This window comes from Dama dama, chromosome 11, assembly GCF_033118175.1.
Source record: "Dama dama isolate Ldn47 chromosome 11, ASM3311817v1, whole genome shotgun sequence".
Classification (NCBI taxonomy): domain Eukaryota; kingdom Metazoa; phylum Chordata; class Mammalia; order Artiodactyla; family Cervidae; genus Dama; species Dama dama.
In genome coordinates, this window is record NC_083691.1 from 57849191 (window position 1) to 57863778 (window position 14588).

At 48.1% G+C, this 14588-nt stretch overlaps 1 protein-coding gene across 2 annotated transcripts; it reads right to left on the bottom strand.

Annotated features, from left to right (window-relative positions):
• Window positions 1-1841: 1841 nt before the first annotated feature.
• Window positions 1842-8399, bottom strand: IL1RN (interleukin 1 receptor antagonist). 2 transcript variants are annotated; one of them, XM_061155318.1, is made up of 5 exons: window positions 8307-8399; window positions 8122-8173; window positions 6123-6211; window positions 4447-4559; window positions 1842-3343 (listed from the first exon to the last, which is right to left on the bottom strand). In XM_061155318.1, the coding sequence occupies exons 2-5, from the start codon at window positions 8133-8135 to the stop codon at window positions 3131-3133; spliced, it is 429 nt and encodes a 142-aa protein (XP_061011301.1). In that variant the 5' UTR covers window positions 8136-8173; window positions 8307-8399; the 3' UTR covers window positions 1842-3130. The 2 variants fall into 2 exon arrangements, with proteins under 2 accessions (XP_061011301.1, XP_061011300.1); XM_061155317.1 differs by lacking the exon at window positions 8307-8399 and having other exon boundaries at window positions 8122-8300.
• Window positions 8400-14588: the final 6189 nt, after the last annotated feature.

Consider the following 14588-nt stretch of genomic DNA (forward strand, 5'->3'; position numbering starts at 1 on the left):
CAGCATCTGGACAAAATCTTAAAGATTTTCTCCAGTTAGTTGCCTTTCATCTACTTGGTTTCCTTTGTTTTCAGCATTGACATCTCCTCTTCAAATGCCCTGCAGGGAAGTTGACTTTGGGATGCAGAGGGCTGGGTGGGAGTGGGGTTCTAGGGTTGGAGCCCAGCCTCTCAGCCTCCCCTCTATGGACTTTGTTTCCAGGGACCTCAGAGAGGCATGCACGGAGCTCTATTTGGAAAACCCTAATCTAAATCAACACTCTCCTGGGACAAGGAGGAAGTAGGCCTTAAGGAGAAAGGTGACTTGGCCAAAATCATACAGCAGGCTCTGGACCCAGTGGGGTCTGACTTTAGGAATCCCCCACCCCCACCCTGGGACCAAGCCCATAGGTCAGCATAGCCCCAGGGAGGGACAGCGCCCCTTGCTGGCCCAACTCTATTTAGTGGAGATGTATTTGATAAACCATCATTCTTGTAATCCTTCTTTTCCATCTCATGGGGTCAAATTCAACATTCCACCTGTGGATGTTTTTTGTAATCTTATTTATTTATTTTTGGCTGCGCTGGGTCTTAGTTGCTGCTCAGGCTTTCCTCTAGTTGTGGCAAGAGGAGCTACTCTCTATTTGTGGTGCTCAGGCTTCTCATTGGGCTGGCTTCTCTTGTTTCAGAGCATAGGCTCTAGGGTGAGATGGCTTCAGTAGCTGCACCACATGGACCCAGTAGGTGTGGCTCCAGGGTGCTAGAGCACAGGCTCAGTAGGTATGGCTCTCAGGCTTAGTTGCTCTTCAATGTGTGGGATCTTCCTAGATCACGGATGGAACCCAAGTCTCCTGCATTGGCAGGCAGATTCTTTACCACTGAGCCACCAGGAAAGTCCTCTACCTGTTAATCCCACCATTTTCCAGATACCCTCTTCCCTTACATACTAGGATGGAGGTGTGGGGGGGCAAGGTTTTTTATTTTTAGACATTTCAAAAGTGTGAATATACCATGCACACAGAAAGCCCCCAACCACATCCATGCCAAGAGACAGAATGCTGCCTGGCCCCTCTGGCCACTGCCCAGCTTTCAGGCAATGCATCCTTGCTGCTCTTAGTGGGCACAACTCTTTCTGCAGCCCTCCCCACATCTGCTCCATCTTCCTGTTCTGAACTTTATATAAATGAAATTGTGCTCTCTGCATACTTTTGTGATTCTTAAACCCCACGTGATGTCTGTAAGATTCACCCACCTTGTGACCACAGCCGGTTTTGGTTTATCCATTTTCTTTGCTGTCTAGTGTGTATGAATGAATGTAGATTTGTGAATGTACATGATTTACGTGAATTGAGTATGTATGAATGACTATACATGTATGAATATACACGAACCATTTTATGTGTACATGATTTATGTGTTAACTCTTTTCTTTAATATTTTTGTATCTATTTTTATATCTATTTATTTATTTGGCTGCACTGGGTCTTAGTTGTATGCAGGGTCTTTTATCTTCATTGTAGCATGTGGGATCTAGTTCCCTGATCAGGGATGGAACCTGGACCATGCACTGGATGTGTGAAGTCTTACTCACTGGACCACCAGGGAAGTCCCCATGTGTTCATTCTTCTGGGGTAGGCTTTGGGTTGTTTCTAGTTGGGGGCTATTGTGGATAACGGTGCTGCAACCTTCTAGCAGAGAGATCTGCTCTTTTGTTCTTCAAAGAGAGTGAGACCCCAGGAGAAAGGGACTCAGGAGAGGTAGCCAGGCCCACCCCAGGGGTTTAAAAGACCTGTCCCTGCCCCACCCCCACTTCTAGTTCTCTTTGCCCCAAGCCCGGCAAGGCCATAGACACAGCCAGCAAAGTAGATGAGTTTTCAAGTTTTTATCATAAAACAAAGCTTAAGTCACAGAGAACAGGACACTTTCCACTCAACACATACAACACACATTCACTGAGCACCGCTGAGGCCAGGCTGTATGCTCAGGCCCAGGGGGGACCTGAGACGGGGAAGGTCACAGTCGCTGCTCCCAGGGGCTCACAGGCTGGTGAGGAGACAGACAGGGGCACATCTTCCAAACAAGTCTCAGGGACTTAGAAGTGCTAAAATAGTCCAGGAGCGATTCATTCCTCCCAGGAGGTCAGGAGAAGCCACATTTGTGTGGCATCTTGGGAGCTGGGGGACTTTTGATGAGAGGGTGGGGGAGTGGACAGCACTACAGGCAGCTGCAGGAGGTCTGGAGTGGAGGGCATGCTCAGGGCCTGGGCCAGAGGGTCTAGACTTCCAGGAACATTCCAGAAAAAGACAAAAACTAGGTGACCAACGCATTTGCTAACTTTTCATTGTTACAGGTTGAAAAGTGAAAGCGTTAATTGCTCAGTCATATCCAACTCTTTGCGACCACATGGACTATAGCCCTTCAGGCTCCTCTGTCCATGGAAATTTCCAGACAAGAAAAGTGGAGTCGGCTGCCATTCCCTTCTCCAGGGGATCTTCCCAACCCAGGTACAGGTTAGGGCATCACAAAAATATGAGATAAAAAAGGAAATGCTATCACCTCCTTTCAACATCACTTCCTAAACATGGGACTGTCTTAATATTCTACTCCCTTCCAGAAAGGACATCATTTCCAAATAAAAGACTCTCTTTCAAAGTTGGTTTAATTTACCAAAAAGATATTAAGAATTTTTTTTTAAAAGAAAAAGATACCAGGAAATCCTTATTTCCTATTTTGCTACAGACCCTAAAAATCTTGCCCCTGGAGTAGCACCACTTTGCAAAACAAGAAATGGAAGCCGCTTAGGGGGAGGGAAGTGAGCGCCTTGGGGCCTGGGGTGAGAAAGGAGGCGGAAGTGGAGCTGGCCACAGGGTGTGGACTTTACTCTGGAAGCACAGGCCACCCTGAGGGCTTTGAGTAGGGCTGGGGTTCCATCTGCACTTTAGAAAGACCTTGTGGAGGGAGGCTGGTTGAGCGGAGGAGGTTGGAGACGGGGTCTTGTTCCCAGGGCTCTTGTACCTCCTTCTGAAGGTCCCCCAAGTCAAGGCCACCCTGCTGAGCCCCACAACACCTGGGAGACCCTGAGCAGGGTGGACAGGCATCTCTGGAGTCATGGATGTGCTGGGACTGGGGACAGGAAAGGCTGAGCACCATGACTAGTCCTGCTGGAAGTAGAACTTGGTGACCTTGATGGCCTCTGTGGGCTTATTGGTGAAGCCCACTGGCTGGTCAGCCTCCAGCGATGTGCAGAGGAACCAGCCGGGGCAGGCAGCCGACTCAAAGCTGGTGGTGGGGCCATTGTCGGAGCGGATGAAGGCGAAGCGCTTGTCCTGCTCCCTGTTCTGGCTCAAGTCAGTGATGTTCACAGCCTGGAAGTCAAGAAAAAGCAAGTGAGGGCAGAGGAGCAGAGAGGTCCTTGCAGCCCACCTTGCCATCTGGCTGCCCAGAATAAGTGCTGGGAAAATGCTGGCCTGGCAAAAGTGTCTTGGGTCTCAGGACAGCCTGACGCAAGGAGGTTGTCCCATGCTTGCACTTTGATTTGGGGACATCTGACCACTGTAGCCTTAGGTCAATACGTTTGGCAAACACATGGTACCATCAACAGAGGCCAAGGCCTGTGGAGGCTGGACACAGGTGGTGTCGTATCCGCACCTCTGAGAGTGCAGCAGCTGGGCAGGGTATGGCAGTCCATATTATTGACAATATCCTGGTCATTGCTACTCCACACAAAGCAGGCAGTCACTTGCCACTAAAGTGTCTGTTCACTAGTGGACAGAAAGGACAATGCCACAGTTACAGCCACTTTCATTTGGGTTAAGATTTTGTCCAACAGTCCCCTGATAGAAAGCTCTCTTTTTCCAGGGCTGATAGCCCATTAATGTTGCACAGGCGCACAAAGCCCTGGAGGGGATGCCAACTCATGGATCTGAGTAGATAAGGGCTGGAAAAGAATGGTCCCAAAGGTTGGCTTTACTGGAAGAGGGCAAGTCCAAGTGGGTTAGTGGTCCTTGGGCAAGAGAGTGACACACAGAGACTGAGGTCCCCAAAGGAGCCATGCCTCCTGGTGTCCTCATCCTGGTAATCCCCTCTCTCATTGAGGCTAGACTTAGCCATGTGGCAAGCTTTAGTTAATTGGACATTAATGGTATGATACAAACAAAAGTTTAACAAGTGTTTGCACACTAAGGCTTGCCTTTTTGGAGTTATCCCTTTTGGAAACCAACCGCCATGCTGTAAGGAAGCTCAAGCTGACAACTGAAATCAGTGAGACTGTGTGGAAGGAAAACCTGGAGGATGAGCCCCAGCCAAGCTCCCTGCTGGATGTGCCTGCAGGAGGGAACTCAGCTACACCATGGAGCACAGATCTACCCAGCTGATCCTAGTCGACCCCCAGAATCATGAGAAAGGACACACTGTGCTTGTTTTAAGCCACTGAGTTTGGGGGTGGTAGTTGTCTGAGGCAGGTCCTTACCTCTAACTTGAGCTTGATCTCATCTCCAGATTTGACGCAGGCCAGGCACAGCTTCCCCCCATGGATCCCCAGGAACATAGTATGGGGTTCGATGGGTACCACATCTATCTTCTCTGGGGAAGAACAAAGGGGAAGTTCAGATTGTAGAGAAGAGGAGGCAGAGATGGAGAAGACACAGCAGGCTGGACTCTCCCTGGGGAATTTTCTGCCCCCTAACTAAAATCCTGGGCTTCCCTTGTGGCTCAGTGGTAAAGAATACTTCTGCAATGCAGGAGACAAGGGTTTGATGCCCACTTCGGGAAGATCCCCTGGAGAAAGAAATGGCAACCCACTCCAATATTCTCGCCTAGACAATCCACAGACAGAGGAATCTGGCAAGCTAGCATCCATGGGGTTGTGAAAGAGTCAAATACAACTTAGCAACTAAAAAAACAAGCAGATTAAAACCCCAAGGTCAGAAGGACAGTGAGGCCCCATCTTCTTGGTCAGGATCCAAACAGAAGATCAAACCAAGCACACTATCTAGCTACTCCTCAAGGACCAAGGCACCTCAATTTTGCTCCAGGTGATTGCCACCCTTCCCTTCTTTCCCTGGGCTTCCCAGATGGCTCAGTGGTAAAGAATCCACCTGCCAATGCAGTAACGCAAGAGACAAGGGTTTTATCCCTGGGTTGGGAAGATCCCCTGGAGGAGCAAATGGCAACCCACTCCAGTATTCTTGCCTGGAAAATCCCATGGACAGAGAAGCATGGTGAGCTACAGTCTATGGGGTCATAAGAGTCAGACATGACTGAGCACATGCGCACACCCCCTTCCCCAGGACCATTGTGCTCTAGGTCCACAGGTGTGCTGCCCATGGGGCCCAGTACACAAGATCATGAGTGGGGCCCCACGGCTTGGTCCACAGAAGCCTGGGTGTGTTTGAGCCCATTTTTTCCCTTGGTGGTCTCCATGCACTCATTGGGAGTGAAGACCTCAGTTTCTTTGTGCTTTAACCTCCTTATTCAGAGAGTTATCAGAGGACAGGAAAAGTGCGTCTCATGCTCTTTTAGAGTGAAGAAAGGGCAAAGAATAAGAATGGCGATCATGCTATTCTACAATACCAAACCAGCCAACAAGGACGTGAAAACATCCTAGAGAGAGTGCTGGAAGAAACTCATATCCTATCATCCAATTGCCCTTCTCTTACTAAGCGGAAAACCAAGGAACAGAATGAGTAAACCTTGTTCAAATTCATCCAGGTTGATATGGATCTGGAACATGACTCAATCAATGTGGTGTCCAAGATTAAGGGATATAAGCCAGCCTGTGGATGGTGTGTTAGTTTTAGGTGGGAGTGAGAGTTTGAACACACAGAAACATGGGCTTCCTAGGCACTGGAGGAAGAAAAGGGCTGATCTTGCTTCTGGGCCCTGCCCTCCCATTTGTTGCCTGGGAATCATGGTGTCCATAGGTGGTGGCTCTCAAACTAGGCTCTGCCCTCTCTATCTTCTTGAGGCTCCCCTCATATGTGTCCTTCAGTGGCCACGCCTCCCTAGCTTCAAACGTGGCCACAAAGAACCAACAGGGATTAAGACATGGTAGCTAAAATTCCCAGGGTCAAGCCACAATGCTGCAGATCCCTGGGCAAAGTGACCGGTGCCCACTCAGCATTGACCTTCCTGGCCACCACTCACCTTCTAATTTAGTATTTGGCCCTTGCAAGTATCCAGCAACTAATTGGTTATTCCTCAGGTAGAAGATCTTCTGGTTGACATCCCAGATCCTGAAAAACAGAAGGACCCAGCTATAGTGGACAGCTGCTGTGTGCCCAGCCCCTTTTCTGTATTCCCCAGAGTATATTCAGTTTTCTCCCAAGGGTGTGGAATTAAACACACCCATAGCATAGATGTGAAGACTGAGGTCAACACTGGTTAAGAGACAGATCCAAATCCCAGATCTGGTAGGCCATGTGCCTACCTTCTACCCCTCTTATCACCTTGTTCCTCATCCTCAGCTTCCCAAGCATCCACCTCCTACTTCAGCAAAGCAGACTCTAGATTAAGACCATTAATAAACTTCCTGGGTGTAGACATGTTCTTTGTCTGCACCATCCAATATGGTAGCCATCAATCACTTGCAGCTATTGAGACATGCAGCTATTGAGCTCTTGAAATGTGGTGTGATTGAGGATCCGCATATTTTCTAATTTTTTTTTTTTTTTTTTTTTGTCACGCAGCATGTGGGATCTTAGTTCCCTGACCTGCACCCCTTGCATTGAAGCACAGAGTCTTAACCACTGAACCGCTAGGGAAAGTCCCAAATTTTTTATTTTCTTGTATGTTTATGAATTTAAATGTAAATCTAAAGAGTCATCTGAGATTAGTGTCCCCCACAGCACAGAGCTAGAAGCTTCAAGGGTCAGGCCCCATTGCAGCTAACTTGCAAGCAAGCCTTAGACCATGAAGACTTGTCCCCAAAGTCTGTTCTCTATTGGCAAGTCAGCTTCCCTTCCAATTCACCCTGTGGCCTATTTCTGGCTCCCTGGTGAAGGGCCTCTCTGGCTGAGAGCAGGGCTTGTAGCTGTGAGATGGAGTAACAGGGCCCCAGCCAGGACGTGGACACTTCACTCCCTGCTGCCTCTATCCCCCAGCATGACCTTGGACCTGTGCCTCATCTCCTCACCTGTGAAAGGGGGCTGGCAATACCCATCTCATCAGGTGACCTTGAAAAGCTCTCAGCGAGAGGGGGTCAGTCAAACTGTAAAGTTCTTGGCTGGAATGAGCATTTGACCTTTCATGACTATTCTTAGCTCCTGGATGAGTTGAATTCCATCTGAAGGGATTAAACGTTCCTTTCTAGGGGTCTCCAGTGGTAACTTCTGAAGATCCCACCAATGGGAGGAGGTCGAGGCAGACCCCTGGGAAGGGGAGGGGCTTCTCTGGGACCCACACAGGCATGCAGAGTCCCAGCCTGTAGCCTCAGGAGAGAGAAACTCTGCACAAAGAAGCAGTGATGGGTACTGTGGACAGGACACAGTCCAGAGTTCCAGACTGGGAACTTGGGAATTTTTAAATGCAAGTGCCGAAGATCACTGATGTGGCAGCCAACCTTAGTTAGCTAACCTTAGGCAGCTAATCCTAACCTTAATTATTGTGAAAGTGAAAGTGAAGTCACTCAGTCATGTCCAACTCTTTGCGACCCTGTGGACTGTAGCCCACCAGCCTCCTCCCTCCATGGGATTTTCCAAGCAAGAATACTGGAGTGGGTTGCCATTTCCTTCTCCAGGGGATCTTCCTGACCCAGGGATCGGACCCAGGTCTCCTGCATTGTGGGCAGACGCTTTAACCTCTGAGCCACCAGGGAAGCCCAACCTTAATTATTAAGGGAAGCCTAATGGCTCAGACGGTAAAGCATCTGCCTACAATGTGGGAGACCCGGGTTCAATCCCTGGGTTGGGAAGATCTCCTGGAGAAGGAAATGGCAACCCACTCCAGTATTCTTGCTTGGAAAAATCCCATGGACGGAGGAACCTGGTAGGCTACAGTCCATGGGGTCGCAAAGAGTCAGACACGACTGAGCGACTTCACTTCACTTTGCTTCACTTTCAAGTCCAAACCCAGGGCAGCCCCAGATGGCTGTGTCCTGTGATGCTTTTCTATCCCTCCAGCCCCACTTCCTTGGGATCAGCCTTACCTGAAGGCTTGCATCTCGCAGGGTCTCTTTCCCAAGGGGTGGCAGGCTGTTTCTGAATGGAACAGGAAGAGGAGGAGACAGATTAGGTAACCGTAGATGTAGATGTCCATCCTGTGACCTCGAGGCGATAGGAGACTGCCATTTCAGACCCAGAGGAGCTGCTTATAAAGAAAATAGTCGCTCACCCAGCCAGGCTGCGGCCGCCTGTCCCACGAAAATGAACGGAAACGCCTGCACATTTCCAAAACGAGAAACCTTGCTGTTGTCACTTTCAACCCTGCAGAGTGTCGCAATGGGATGTCGTAACCCATTCCCTCCCCTTTTCCTCTGTGCAATTTCCCCAAAATCGAGATTTCTATTTCCCCTTCACCCAGTTCCTGGGAAGAAGGGCACAATGAAAACCCAAGCCCCTCATCTGCCCGACAGGTATCCTGAGGCTTTGAAAAACCAAATGTGAATAGAAATGTCCCCCTCTAGTAAGAAGCCAAGTGGCAGGGTTCCCGGTGCACGTCAGAGACTCAGGCCATTTTGTGTTCTTTGAAAGAGGGACAGCCTTGCTGGACTTTGGACCAGGGGCTGGCAAATACTCTGTCAGACAAAGATCAGATAGCAAACATTTTAGGGTTTCTGGGGCCATACGTCATTATTGCTCAACTTGACTGTCATAGTTGAAAAGCAATCTTAGACAATCTGTAATATGTGCGTGTGTGCAGTCACTAAGTCGTGTCTGACTCTTTATGACCACATGGTCTATAGCCCACCAGGCTCCTCTGACCATGGGATTCTTCAGGCAAGCATACTGGAGTGGGTTGCCGTTTCCTACTCCAGGGGACCTTCCCGACTCAGGGATCAAACCCGTGTCTCCTGCATTGGCAGACAGATTTTTCCCCACTGAGCCAGTGGGGAAGCCCAGCCAATCTGCAAACCCACAAGCTAATTGGGTTCCAGGACAACTTTATTTACAAAACAGGTGGTGGCTGGATTTGGCTTGAGGCTTGCTTTCTCCTGATCTAGAGTAAACTTCCTGAGAGGGGACTTTGAAACCAACTCTATTCCTGTTATCCGTGTCTTTGAAGTTAGGAAAATGGGAAAATGGGATGAACTCCACATCCCATTTGGGATGGAAATGAATCCAAAATCTGCCTCTGGCACGTGCTGTTTGCCCCCTGTGTGACTTGGAACAGATCATTTGTTTGGGTCTCTGCTTCTACCTCTTCATACTCAGAATGAGGTCGATTATGTCATCCTTACGGGTACAGGGAGAGAAGAAGGTATGAGAGGGAGGAAGGAACAAAGGAATGCGGGAAGGGAGGAGGAAATGGATGGAAGGAGGGAGATTGGTTGATTGGAAGGTGAAAGTTCTGGGTCAGAGTGGGCACTCAGAAACAATAACTTCCTTTCTTACTACATTCTAGACAGTTAGGGAAAAGGAAAGTGTATTCCTCTTTATGGACAGAGAAGAGTTGAAGCGGGTCCTACATGATCTCAATGGTAGGAGGATGGACCTCTAGTGCAGAAGAACAGATTGTGGCATTTGAGAACTTGATGGGCACTCAGCATCATCCTGCCTCACCCCATCCTTGTTTCCGAAGAAGACCCAGAAAAGGAAAGACATCTGCCCAAGGTCACACAGCTCGTCCATGGCAAGGTACAGTCAGAAATCCAGGACTCCTGGTTCCCACCCAAGGGACACCCTATTACAGCAGCAGATCTTGAGGAGTCTGAATTTATTTTCAGCCAACCCATCAGAGGTTATGTCCAAATGAGGGTAAAATCTGTGAAAAAGGAAGGCTTGCATGGCATTTTTGAAAGTTACTAGGAGAGTGGATCTTAAGAGTTCTCATCATGAGCAAAAGCAAAAAATTAATTGTATTACTGTGTTGTACCTCTGAAACTCACATAATGTAATATATCAATTGTTGCTCTTAGTTGCTAAGTTATGTCCAACTCTTTTGTGACCCGAAGACTGTAGCCCGCCAGGCTCCTCTGTCTATAGGATTTCCCAGGCAAGAATACTGGAGTCGGTTGCCATTTCTTATGTCATTTGTACCTCATAAGTCAGTTATACCTTGATAAAAATGTTTTTTTAAAGAGGAAGTTTGCAAATGAACTTTCTCAGCTCTTTGAAGAGATCTTTCAGAGCAAATGCAACATTTCTGCAAAAGTTGTGTCACCTCCTTGAGTGAAACGAAAACAGCATGTAGGCCCTTTCTAGGCAGGAGGGTAGGAGTCCCTGGGGCTGTTCAGTGGAGTCACTTAGGACTGGGGCTCCTGGGCAACGAGCCACGGCTCTCTGGATCTGTTTCCTCATCTATTGTGTGTATTAGTTGCTCAGTCGTGTCCCGACTCTTTGCAACCCCATGGACTGTAGCCCGCCAGGCTACTCTGTCTGTGGGATTTCTGAGGCAAGAATACTGGGGTGGGTTGTCATGCCTTCCTCCAGGGATCTTCCCAACCCAGGGATCAAACCCGCATCTTTTCCATCTCCTGCATTGGCAGGAGGGTTCTTTACCACTAGCACCACCTGGGAAGCCACCCCCTACTGGCATCTCTGACTATATGTAGTCTCACTTCTGGTGCTCAGCCTTCACTCCGCTTCCTGAGCTAAGGTTAATGACCACGCCACAGAGTGGACTCTGCCTCCCCCGTCAGCACCCCGAGCTTCCCTCCAAGATCCAGACATCACCGCTGTACCTGGTGCCTGCTACGTGCCAAGCCCTGCCCTGCTAGCCACCAGTGACAACAGAAATAACTAAGACCCACTTCAAGGGAAACAGGACATTCAGGCGAAGTCAGTGTCCTAAGAGTGACACAAGACGGGCTCCACGGAGACCACACGGGTGAATCCTCATTGTGGATGCCTGTAAAGTGTTCAGGGCAGTCTGCCCACCTAGGAAGTATCATGTACATGAGAATTCTTTCTGTTTCAGGTAATGGCATCTTTCAATTCTAGGATTTCCAGCTGCTTCCTTTTTTTTGGTAGAGTTTCTAGTTCTCTGCCAAAAGTTGCAATCTTGTCTTTTACACCTTCGATCCTGTTGTTCGTTCAGGTTCTTACAAAGGCTGCTCCAGTTGACTCTGTCATTTGAATATCCGCTGGGTTTCCTTCTATTGTCCCTTTTTCTCTGTTGCACATATTGTCTCGTGTATGCTGATTACTTTTATTAACTGTTTGACACTGTAGCAAAAACTGTGGGATCATTTGAGGCTCTGGGTAATATATGCCCTCAGAGACACTTCATTTTTTTTGTATGCAAATGTTTATAGCAACATTATTCACAGCCACATATTCTTAACAGCCTAAATCTGAAAACAATCCAAATATTCATCAGTGGATGAGTGGACAAACTGTAGTTATCCTACGATATTGTTGTTATTGTTTAGCTTCTAAGTCATGTCTGACTCTTTGCAACCCCATGGACTGTAGCCCATCAGGCTCCTCAGTCCATGGGATTTCCCAGGCAAGAATACTAGAGTGGGTTACCATTTCCTTCTCCAGCGGATCTTCCTGACTCAGGATCGAAGTCGTGTCTCCTGCATTGGCAGGTGGGTTCTTTACCACAGAGCCACCTGGGAAGCCCTATCCTCTGATACACTGCTGGGCAATAAAAAGAAGCAAAATATTGATACATGCAACAACATGGATCAATCTACAAAACTTGGCGATGAATGAAAGAAGTTAAGTACAAAAGACAATGTACTGTGTCATTTCATGTATATAAACTTCTAGAAAAGGTAAAACTACAATGATAAGATTCTCAGTTGTCTGGAGCAGGGAGTCTAGGGAGGGAGTTGACTGTAATGAAGCATGGGAAATTTTCTTGGAATGAATATACTTAGTGCTACTGAAATATACAGTTAAATATGGTTAAAATAGTATGTTTTAAAAGATTATTTATTTATTTATTTTTAGCTGAGCTGGGTCTTCGTTGCTGAGTGGGGTTTTCTTTAGTTGCAGAGAGTAGGGGCTACTCTCCAGTTGTGAGGCATGGGGTTCTCATAGCAGTAGCTTCTCTTATTGCAGAGCACGGGCTCTAGGGCACACAGGCTTCAGTAGTTGCAACTCCTGGGCTCTAGAGCTCGGGTTCAGTAGCTGTGGTACACAGGCTTAGTTGCTCTGCGATATGTGGGATCTTCCCGGACCAGGGATGGAACCTGGTGCTTCTGCTGGGCACCAAGGTCAAGGGCACTGCAGCCCCAGGTAACTTCACCCAAACAGGGCTTGAGATGACTCAGAACTGGGTTTCAGGAGCTGTGCAGGCTGCTCCATTTCTGTTCACCCCCAGTGCTCCAAGGTCCCAGCCCAAACCTGGGTTGTTTAAGGTGGGGCGGGTCTCTCCTACTCAGTGGGAGATAAAGTACAAACTGTGTCCTTCTCTGCCCCTGAGCCCCACGAGTCTGCCTGATAGAAGGACTCGGGGGAATCGGGTGGAGAGGGAGGTGGGAGCGGGGATCGGGATGGGGAATACGTGTAAATCCATGGCTGATTCATATCAATGTATGACAAAACCCACTGAAATGTTGTGAAGTGATTGGCCTCCAACTAATAAAAATAAAAAAAAAAAAGAAGTGGTTGAAAAATTGAGCAGGAGTCAGAGAAGGAAGGACTTTTAATTCCTCTCCAAGGAGCAGGGCATTTATCTAAAAGGAAACTGAATCAGAGGGTGACAGTGTCAGATTTGTCTTATTAAGATCAACCTAGGAATAGTGACCAGATGGATCAGAGTTGGACTGAGCTTGGGGGTGACTGAACCTGAAACAGTGGGGTGACACAGATCTTGGCAGGGGGTGCTAACAGCAGAATCTCCAAAGGTGTTCTTCTGACTTGTAGCATTGGCCAAATTCTTGGGTGTATATGCCCACCACGGATGATTTCAAGCCATCCATTTCACTGAATGAGTTGAGGAAGAGATGGGATCTTGCTGTCTCCAGCACCCTAAAGGTACAGGGAGATTTGACAGCTCTTGAGTCTTTCTAGAGAGAAATTGTCTTCATATTTCCTGACTCCAGTCTTCCTCCTCTTTAGCCCAAATGGCTCACCACATGGGTCCCATCCCCCTTGCAAAAAAGCAACGTGCGTGCATGCTCAGTCGTGTCCAACTCTTTGCGACCCTGTGGATTGTAGCCATCCAGGCTCCTCTGTCCATGGGATTCTCCAGGCAAGAATATTGGAGTGGGCTGCTATGCCCTCCTCCAGGGCATCTTCCCAACCCAGGGATCAAACCCCTGTCTCTTATGTCTCCTGCATTGGCAGTCAGTTTCTTTACTACTAGCGCTGCCTGGGAAGTGCAAAAAGGGATGCCTACTGACAAATCCAGTTTATCAGGAAATGTCAATGAATCTTGATGTGAATTTTCAGCTGTGTCTCCTGGAGTTGTTTTTGTTGTCAATCCAAGGACTCTTGGGAAATATTTAAGCTGCTGGCTTTGGGTGTTCAGGTGTGCACCTTTGACTTAATCTCATATTTCAAATCTTCAGCTAATTCTTGAATGCCTGAGTGGTACAGTGCATACACAATACAGTCAGCACTATTGTCCAAACCTTGTAAAGTTTTCCTAAGATAATAGAACAAAGACTCCGATTACTCTGCAAGAGATGAGTACTCAAATGCTTGAGTACAAAGCGGAGGAAAAGGACGAGAAAAACAAGTCCCCATAGTGCAATCTGCTGTCCTCTCTTGATCAGTCTCCACCTGCCCGGCCCTGCCAGGCAGCCAAGTTAATTTTAACCAATTCTTGTAGCTGATTAAAAGAAGCTCCCTATAGCAGCAGGTCGGGCTTCCCAGGTTGCTGAATGGTAAAGAACCTGCCTGCCAATGCAGGAAATGTGGGTTCAATCCCTGGGATGGGACGCCCATTTCAAAGCAGAGTATCATTCAGTTCAGTTCAGTTCAGTTGCTCAGTCATGTCCAACTCTGCGACCCCATGGACTGCAGCACGCCAGGCCTCCCTGTCCATCACCAACTGAGTCGGTGATGCCATCCAACCATCTCATCCTCTGTCTTCCCTTTCTCCTCCCACCTTCAATCTTACCAGCATCAGGGTCTTTTTAAATTACTCTCTGAGAAAGTCCTGAGAACAGGGATGCCTTTTCTCACAGACCTTTCTCCTCACTTTCTCTCGCCCTTGGCTAACTTCCCTATTCTGCCACAATGGGAAATTCTCAATCCCAGCCCTTAAAAGCTACTCCTCTAGTCTATGGGGTCGCACAGAGTCGGACATGACTGAAGCGACTTAGCAGCAGCAGCAGGATTCCTTCTCTGAAACCTAAAGGCCTTGGGTTTCCAAGGGGAGATAAGACCAAGAAGACTTGTTTACTATTCTAACACTGTCTGGCTGCAATACAGACTTGATAACAGGTCCCAGTAGCCGAGTATAATTTTCTCCGGACCTCCATAGCTTCTGCCGCTGCATTGGCAAGTGGTTAGAAATCCCTTATGTTCAGGCTCTCTGCTCTCAATGCTCTCT